This window comes from Protomyctophum bolini (assembly GCF_963924005.1).
Source record: "Protomyctophum bolini genome assembly, chromosome: 20".
NCBI lineage: Eukaryota > Metazoa > Chordata > Actinopteri > Myctophiformes > Myctophidae > Protomyctophum > Protomyctophum bolini.
In genome coordinates this window covers 23,656,162-23,665,817 of record NC_137881.1, presented here as the reverse complement: position 1 = coordinate 23,665,817, position 9,656 = coordinate 23,656,162, and the positions used below count along the sequence as shown (strand labels likewise).

The 9,656-nt window shown below is 43.4% G+C and overlaps 1 protein-coding gene across 1 annotated transcript in view; it reads right to left on the bottom strand.

Annotated features, from left to right (window-relative positions):
• Nucleotides 1–6,108: 6,108 nt before the first annotated feature.
• Nucleotides 6,109–9,656, bottom strand: part of col4a5 (collagen, type IV, alpha 5 (Alport syndrome)) — a 71,055-nt gene continuing 67,507 nt past the window's right edge. The window contains exons 48-49 of the mRNA XM_080792689.1: nucleotides 9,384–9,556; nucleotides 6,109–8,833 (exon numbers count right to left, since the gene is read on the bottom strand). Of these exons, the coding sequence (XP_080648815.1) occupies nucleotides 8,752–8,833; nucleotides 9,384–9,556 (255 nt within the window). The 3' untranslated portion in view covers nucleotides 6,109–8,751. The remainder of the gene's footprint in view (nucleotides 8,834–9,383; nucleotides 9,557–9,656) is intronic.

The window sequence follows — 9,656 nt, the reverse complement described above, 5'->3', positions numbered from 1 at the left end:
TAGCCTGCTCCAGACCAGGCTAACAGCCAGGTTTAACCTAATCCTGATGTCTTTACTGTTCATTAAGCAGTCAATCTGATCACAAACCAATGATTTTCTCCACACTTGCCTTATTTTTTATTAGTCTGCATTAAAACATAATATACTGTAGGTGCACATTGCCATTAAAGGACAAATTTAAGCCCTATATACAAAACAAAGAACCAAAATATATAGGCCGCACAACCTCATGACAGCTTGTGAGCTTGTAGATCAGCTACTTTTGGGGAATGTTCCCCCAGAATTGGTTTGCTAAGAAGTTGTTAAGAAGAATCAAATGCATCAGGTTATTTTTTGTATTTTTTTTTTTTGTAAAAGTGAAAACATTACTAAATGTTACCATTACTCATTGTTATACAACATATTACCATTGTGACATTTCACCCACCAACGGGCCAAGAAGTGCATCGCTCCAAGCCTCCATTGAACCCATATGGTTCACCAGTCTGGATCAACAACCCCCTTCCCCAAAGGTAGCTCCCTCAGAGGAGGGAGTTATGGCCAAATATCACCATGCTACAATGTTATTATCCTTACAATATTAAGGATTCTGTTACATTTATTATGACGATTTCATTATTAAGTTTTATGTTAAGAGTAGTGGTAAAATGTATATATTTTTGGGGTAGTTAATCATCCACTATTGAGAGTATTTTCTCTTATTTTATTACAGCAGCAGTATTTATTTTAGAAGCTTAAGTCCTTGTATCAGTAAGTCTGGAATAGATTAGTGGAACGGAATAAACCAGGCTGTACGGACCAGGATTTAACAAGCCTGGTTTTGGTTTAAATCCTGGATTAGTTAATCCAGGTTGCCCCAGGTTGTCGACCCAAAGTCCAACAAAACATTCTAAAGTCCATCACAGTCATGGGAGCTGGAATCAGCTGAGCTCATGCACGTCCACAAAATGAATACATAATTTGGAAAAATGATGACCCGTTTCTAATATCTTCCCCTTGCATGATCGAATAAGGCCGAAGAAATGCTTGAAACAGGATCCAAAACAACATACAGTGAGTGAGTGCACCTGACAGGCTGTTCTGTGGAATGTGCGTAAAGTATGTCTCATTGTGTTAACTATTTGGAATGCTGCACAATCAGCACAATTCAGGGTCACTCAGACATCACCCAGTGTTTACAAAGAGAGCGGTCACAATTAAAGGTACAAGCCTTCTGTGTGTGTGTGTGTGTGTGTGTGTGTGTGTGAGAGAGAGAGAGACACACTACCATCTACCTAAATCTATCTACAGCTTTGATCTGTACTGTATTGTACCCTTAACATACATTATAGTTTTCCATGCACATTGTCATTTCCTCTAAGATGTTTTTACACTATTGTACATGTGTGTTGTGTACATGTAGGCCTACATGCAAGAACATAGCATAATTGAGACCGTATATCGCAGATTACTATGAAAACCGCTCCAGACCTGTTCGCACAGCGCTTTTGGAACACAGACCAGGTTTTTTCCTCCGAGGTGGAAAGCCTGGTGACGCGAGGCTAGGCCGGATCACACTGGTTAATTCAGAATAGAAACCAGGATCTCCCCCATACTCCCCCACCAGTATTTTAGTTGGCCGGTAGACGGTACTGCGCTTTATAGTACCAGGCCAAGACTACATTAACCATCTTTGTTTATACCATATAGCTGTCGCCGCAAAGCAAAGTCCTGACGTCGCACGTTTTATACTCCGTCGACTCGTCCTACGCCGAAAATAGTCTTAGAAGCTTGTACAAAACCACCCGGGAGCCAAATAGTTACAAAGTCCTGGACCTGGAAGGATTCTCCAGTGCGGGAGAGTCCAGTCTCGCACCAGTCCTCTGGTCTCTTGACAGTCCTCCAGTCCTGGACCAGAAAGACTCAGAGTCCAGTCTCGCACCAGTCCTCCGGTCTCTTGACAGTCCTCTAGTCCTGGACCAGAAGGACTCAGAGTCCAGTCTCCCACCAGTCCTCTGGTCTCCCGACAGTCCTCCAGTCCTGGACCAGAAAGACTCAGAGTCCAGTCTCGCACCAGTCCTCCGGTCTCTTGACAGTCCTCTAGTCCTGGACCAGAAGGACTCAGAGTCCAGTCTCCCACCAGTCCTCCGGTCTCCCGACAGTCCTCCAGTCCTGGACCAGAAGGACTCAGAGTCCAGTCTCCCACCAGTCCTCTGGTCTCCCGACAGTCCTCCTGTCCAGTCCTGGAACAGAAGGACTCGGAGTCCAGTCTTCCACCAGTCCTCTGGTCTCTCGACAGTCGTCCTGTCCAGTCCTGGACCAGAAGGACTCAGAGTCCAGTCTCCCACCAGTCCTCCGGTCTCCCGACAGTCCTCCAGTCTCCCACCAGTCCTCCAGTCTCCGGTCCAGTCCTGGACCAGAAGGACTCAGAGTCCAGTCTCCCACCAGTCCTCTGGTCTCCCGACAGTCCTCCAGTCCTGGACCAGAAGGACTCAGAGTCCAGTCTCCCACCAGTCCTCCGGTCTCCCGACAGTCCTCCAGTCCTGGACCAGAAGGACTCAGAGTCCAGTCTCCCACCAGTCCTCTGGTCTCCCGACAGTCCTCCAGTCTCCCACCAGTCCTCCAGTCTCCGGTCCAGTCCTGGACCAGAAGGACTCTCCAGTCCTGGACCAGAAGGACTCTCCAGTCCTGAACCAGACTGAGTCCAGTCTCCCGCCAGTCCTCCAGTCTCCGGTCCAGTAAATACAAATAAAAATAACACATTTGAACCACCCACCACACCCATCTGTTCAAAGGAGCATGACGCCAGGTAAGCCCCCCCCCCCCCCCCCCTCCCCCTCTAAATAGCCTCAATCCTCAGATCATAATGGGTTAAGTCATGCACTGCACTGTATATGTTATAATGTGTCTCATACTAGGTGTCTGGCTGTGCCGTTGAAGGGGCCAGCCTGAGGGGTCACGTCATCCTATAGGAGAGATGCGTGGTGACGTTGAAGGGGCCAGCCTGAGGGCTCACGTCATCCTATAGGAGAGACCTCCCTAACCGTGGGAGATGCGTGGTGGTGCTGACGATTCCATCACAGTCATCGACACAGACCTCTTCATCAAGTTCAGGAGGTATGGTGGGTGCTGTGAGTTCACAAATGTGAGTGCGTGTGTGCGTCCAGTGTGTGTGTGTGTGCTTGCTCCTCTTGAGTGTCCATTTGTAGCAGAGCAGCTTCATTCCACGTGGTCCCTCTGGGTGGGTTTTTTGGATCTCGGTGGGGTGCATTTCAACACCAACATGTGACCCGCAGCGTTCCGTTACTGACGGACCGACCAGTAGGGATGCACACTGCTGCTAGTGTTTCAAAACAACACTGGTGTGTGTGTGTGTGTGTGTGTGTGTGTGTGTGTGTGTGTTCACAGCTTTTCCACTATTAGCACAGCTATTAGCATCTTCGTCAGAGAGTGTATCCAAAATCCATGCCGGCTTGTTGACCCTGATATCTCTCTCACACACACACACACACACACACACACACACACACACACTATTGGTGTGTGTCAGCGGTTCACCTATCTGTCTCATTGCTCAGCATCACTCTGTGGGAGGCCTGACATCACTCTACTTAAAAAAAACATAATGGATCTGCATGATGCTTAACCACTTAATTTCTGACCTGAGATCAGATTCTAAAAATGTCTTCTACATCCTGACAGTTTTCTGAAAAAGCTATGTTTCTGTGTCAGTCGTTCTTCGATTTTTCAAAAATAGAGACCTGTACTGTACTTATACTGTACTACTCGGCCCTCTCCATTTTTCACCCTATACACCAAATGTCTCTGCCGAACATACAGTAGCCAATCCACTGTAGCTCAGCCTCAGTGGTCTGCAACCTTTTTGACGCGAAGGCCGTGTTTTTCTTTTCTTGATATAGTCAGTGTGCCATATCAACATTAAGCCTAATTATGACACCAAATCATAATAAAAATATTTCCAACATATTTTGATTGTCCATAGGCTATACATAACAACCGTTATTTGTTCTTCTGCAATATTTTCTTTCACGTCGGGACATTGTATAGTGATCATTGGATAACATATCCCTGACGACTCTCTCCCCAATGAGAGTTCAGAGTTTGAATGAACGTAGATTGTGTGCAGGATACAATTTGCATGCAGATTTGAGGGGACTTAATTTAATTCACAACATTTTAAGAGATGTCTCGCACTTATGTCAGTGTGCCAGTGATCACCCTCCCCTGTGCCAATGTTGGCAACTTGGCACCCGTGCCTAATATAAGGTTGCCTTATACCCCATAAGCTTGAAGATCGATTATTTTCTTGGCTATACTTCCTAATTACGGAGCAGAGTTTTGTTCCGTCTGCACTGTACATCCAAACAGAGGAAGTCCTATCTAATCTAATTGTATTAAATGAAGTCAAAGTCACCAATATTGAAGCTGTACGAAAAGCTTGAAATATCTTCTTTCTATCCGCAAAGTGTTTGTTTAATTAAAAGAAAAAATCCACCGTAGACATGCTATGAGCTACTTTATGTCAAGAAATTCCTTCCAGGTTATTGTTTTCTAAGTGTTGGAGTTTGGAAGCGCTGGATTTCAGTAAAGCAACCTCCTGCTGCCTCCTGCGTTATGTGCAAATTGAAAACAGGTGGTATGCACTATGCAGGACCGTTGAGTGATTAGTACTGATTATCCAACAAACACCATCCGTTATAACAAATAAATATTGATAATTTAATACAATAATCAGTTCATAATTCATCCCGTTTTGGTCATTCCATTATAGCCTATACCTACATACTGTAAAAACTGTTCAAAAAGGCATGTTGTTGAAAATAGAAGATATACACTTCTATTTATTTTCTTTTCTTTTCTCTTGTCCTATTTTGAGCATGACAGCATTGTGAGTATAATTTATTTTTGCATAAGCACTCCAATTATTTTATTCATCAAAAACGTAATGGATGGATGGAATAATGGCTTAGAAAATAATATAAAACAAATTGCAGCCACACACAGAGTGCATAATGGGATTTTGACTAATCATTCTGACTTGCAATGTAATGACTGACTCTACAGTTTAGTGGTTTTCAAGCCACCCAAAATAATCATATATATCTGAGTTGAGGCATTACATTTAGTTTGACAGGTAAATATTGTTCCTCAGGTAAATACTGTTAAAATGGCCGATCTACAAGCTCACTAAAAAGCTCATTTAAATTAACATTGATTTTACAATATTAATTGGGGGGTCCCAGAGATATAAATGCCATTAAATGGGGGTCCGTAGACTGATTCATGTCAAACTGGGGGTCCTTGAAATTAAATGGGTTGAGGATCACTGCTAGGGCCGTAAAAGTCTTCTCTTATGGGGGTCCGCGGGCTAATTAGTGTCAATTTTGTGGTCCTTGGGAACCACTGGTTTAGATTAATGGTCAGCCATCTAACTTGGGTATGATGCTTAATGTTTTCCTCACAAAGGTGGCAGCTCTCCCTCTGGTGGTCCATTTAAAGAATTGTATATTACTGCATAGCAGGCCTGCACTGGCAGAGACTCATTACATGTGTGTGTGTGTGTGTGTGTGTGTGTGAGAGAGAGATATCAGGGTCAGTATTACATATTTGCAACCTAAAAAGTCGCTGGCCAACCTAGTGTTTTGTAGCAAGCTCTTATCACTTTAGTATCCAGTTTGCAGTTTGTGGTGTTTGGTGCCGACTTCTCATTTCCGTAGACTCAAGCTGGTGTCAAATACTTTAAAACAGGAGTTGAAGACCCCTGCTTTAACCCATTCAGGACGGGAACCCCAAGCATTATGTTACACATTAGCTATTGAAAAATAGCAGATGTACAAGCAGATATACAAGCTCATCAGATGTACAAGCTACGAGCTTGTACATCTGCTATTTTTGAAAAATCATGAAAATGAGGCGCAAATTTGGAATTATTTTAGAGCGAATGTTTTTAACTCAAATCTTTGCTTCTGGGCAGTCCCTGGAACAACATATTTTCAGATGGGTTAATTGCATCTAATTGTAACTTTAACCCTTAATCTTGCCACAGAGCTTAAACATCATGATTAAAAGGCTCAACTCCTCCTCAAGCATAGCTTCACATCACAACGCTTTGGACATAGTATTTATTTCAGTCTTTAAAAGTTTATAACAACTTCTGGATAACATAACATGGAAAAAACTAAAACGAAACAAACGGCAAAACAAAAATAAAAACAAGATTTTCCTCTTTTTTTTTCTTTTTTGAAAATTAATACACATTTATTTTCTTGATCGCACACCCCAGGTTGACACAACAATTGTAATTCATAAAAGCAGTTTTTTGAAAAACAAAACAAAAAAACCTCACAGGGAACGTATACATTAATCTCCCTCCCCCCGCGGCAGCTCATGAAGACGTATACAGTACATGGAAAAGTTATGAACGCAACTCCTCTTGAAACGCCAGGAACCACAAAGAAACCGGATTGAAATGTAGCGTAGGGACCTCAATACCGGCCCCTACAGGAATAAGTGTGAACACTTTAGACTGGTGGTTACAGTGTGTACAAATTAATACACATTAGTGCTGGAAATGGATTGGAAGTCAGGGTGCGAATCAGGGAGCTTGTGGTGAAGCGACCCCCCCCCCCCCCCCCGCCATAAAATCAAGGCACCGCCCACCGCCCACCCCCTCCTTTAATCATAGCAAAGCCCAGCACCGAGAAATGTTCTAAAACAAAACAAATCTAAATATTGGGGTCCCTCTCCTCAAGGAATTAAGGTTTTCAACTATAACCCTCGTCTCGCATGAATAATCACATTCCCGAAATTGAAAAGCTTCTCTAAAAAAGCTTATCGCCATTAGATTTTTATTATTATTCAGCTCAACAACGATTATTGCTAGAATATTGAATACAAAAAGGTTTAAGTGATTGATGTTGTAAATATCATACAATAATGTTATGTCTCAGGGTAAAAAAAAAACATGTCTCTGTATGTGCTCAGTAGTTAACGTGTTTGTGTTTCATTGTCAATGTAAATGACCTATCTCCCCCTGCAGCCAAATAGCTTCTAAAACCATTTTTCCTCTTTTTCCCCCAAATATATATTTTATTTTATATTTATATAAAATACTGTTTCATTCATAGAAAGCCTTACTTTGTACAATATCTGAGTGAAGGAGTGTGGGTGATTGAATACTTGTGTGTGTTTGCGCGTGTGTGTGTGTGTGTGTGTGTGTGTGTGTGTGTGTGTGTGTGTGTGTGTGTGCGTGTGCGCGTAAGTGTGCATGCACGCGTGTGCACGAATAAGTGAGCGAGCAAGCTAAAAAGAAAACCCAGAAAACTTTCTTTTTCATAACAAATAAGCTGTTACCGATGACCTAATACACAAAAAAGGTGTTTTACACAATATACACATTTCATTACTTACAAAGAGAGAGAGAGAGAGACAGAGAGAGAGAGAGGCCTATCATTTGAAGACTCGGTCTACAGCAGGGTTAGTACCACCGAATGAAACGTCAAAGAAATAAAATAAGTGACAGAACAACGAAGCTTGATTTATACTTTGCTCTACGGCGGTCCCGCACGCTGAAAATAGCCGCGCGACGCACTGTGAGCTTGTAGGTATGCTGTTTTTGGCACGCGACACCGACTCATTTAAGGGGCAGTGTCCACAGAAAGTGTTCTCTAAAAGTTACACTTTTAGAGGTGGGCGCCACCAGTCAATTGATCCTCCCGATTGTGTCCCTAACAAAGCCTGTAATTTACAAGCCGACCGCGAGTCGTTACACGAGAACTCCCTGTTTACGTTCATTCAGCTAAGCTATTTGTGCTAACAACAACGCGTTCGCATTGTGGACACTGGGCATCAATAAATGCAGAGTGCGAGCGCCCTCTAGAGATGATTTCCAAAACGCTTATCCGTTGGGGGAAAAAATCTGTATTTCCTATGGACACGGCCCCTGATGTAGGCTTGACGGAGAAAGTGAGAGAGGGAGAGAAAAACAAAACAAAAACAAAGAGTTTGTGAATTAAAATCCTATAAAAAGAGAGAGAGAGCGAGAGAGGCAGTCTTACTAAGGGAAGCTCATCGTCAGTGCATCTCTTTTTTCTTGGATGTTCCGAAGTCAAAGTGCCGATTTGGTAACCGTGGAGACCATCCACTCCTTAGTAAAAATGAAACAAAGAAAAACGGGGGGTGGGGGGGGGGGAACTAAAAAATAAGAAGGGGAAAAAACACCCAAAGGGAGCACTTCTCTCTAGAAATGCATGTACCACATTATTTTTTTCGCACCTAGCGCATCAAAATCAAATCTCAAGGAGATAATTCTCTACTGGGAGAGAAGAATAGAAAGAATGGAGGAAAACAAAAACATTAACTTTTTGTTGTCCCATCCATCATGGCACCATTTTTGTGTGGTTATTTCTTTTCTTTTTTTTTCTCATTGTGAGGTACTTCTTTTTAGAAAAAGAAAAAAGACGACTAAAATATAAAGATTCACCAACGTCAGTTTTGTCTTGTGTTTTCTTTTTTTTGTGCTGTGTCGCACAGTAGCACCATTAAATTCAGTTGTTTTCTTTTTTGTCTTTTTTATCCTTTTTCCTTTTTTTTTTTAACGTTTCCTGAAGACACCGTCGGAATTCCAACACATCGCGACACGTGTGCCGTCGGCTCCTCCTTCTCCCCCTATCATCCAATGATCTCTTGTTGTTGTTGGTGGGCTTGGCGGTCGTCCCCGGCAACGTTAGCTTGGCTTGCGTTGCCGTGCCGCTACGTTCTCTTCATGCAGACGACGCAGCGACTGACGCGCGTCCTCAGGTTGCCCGCTTTCAGCGTCTCCGACTGGGGTCTCCTGTACGGGGCGTCAGAGGGGAAAGGTCATCAATGGACTTGTCCGTGGCAATTATTTTATTTCATTTTTAACTCGCCATATAATGTTCCTATTTTGATCATAAGACCCAATGGGCCGCTGATACTAATGAAAACTCCATTCTGGTCAAACAAAGTCAGGGTGCTGCTATTGTACATGTTGGCTCACTGGAAACACTCTGCTACACCATGTGGGTCTCAAAGTGTCCTTGAGTGTGTTCCAAATGGCCCCGTACGGGTGTATAACGAGTGTACACACTCTCTCAGAGTCATGGGGGTCCTTGAAATTAAAAAGTTTGAGAACCACTGCACACTAAATGGAACAGAGCCGTAATTAGTGTCAAAATTAAAATAAACAAATAAATAAGGTAATTATTTTATGACTTTTAAGTGCTGCTGTTTAGCTAGCCTTAACCTGTAATAATGCATCATAAATAAATGGTCACTTAATGTATGCTTTGAATTAATAATCTAATTCTCCAAAGTGACTTTCCCCTGTTTGGATCAAGGAAACATGGTGGGTCTCTCCCTACCTGAACATCTCGTTTTGGTCTACGGTGGCCAGCCAGAAGCTGTAAGAGTTGCCGTAGTAGTTACACGTCCCCCTGCCGTGGCACTCGATGAACGGAGCGCTTCGGAACTCCTCCAGACATGAGCCGGGAGAGGCCAGAGCCTGGCCCGAGCCCTCCGCTCCCGCACTGGTGTGCTGTCAGGAGAACAAGCGACATGGGGTTAGATAGACCGATGGGGCTCAAAGACAAAGTCGGGTCCATGTGGGTGCGTGCGTGTGGGTGTGTGTGTGTGTG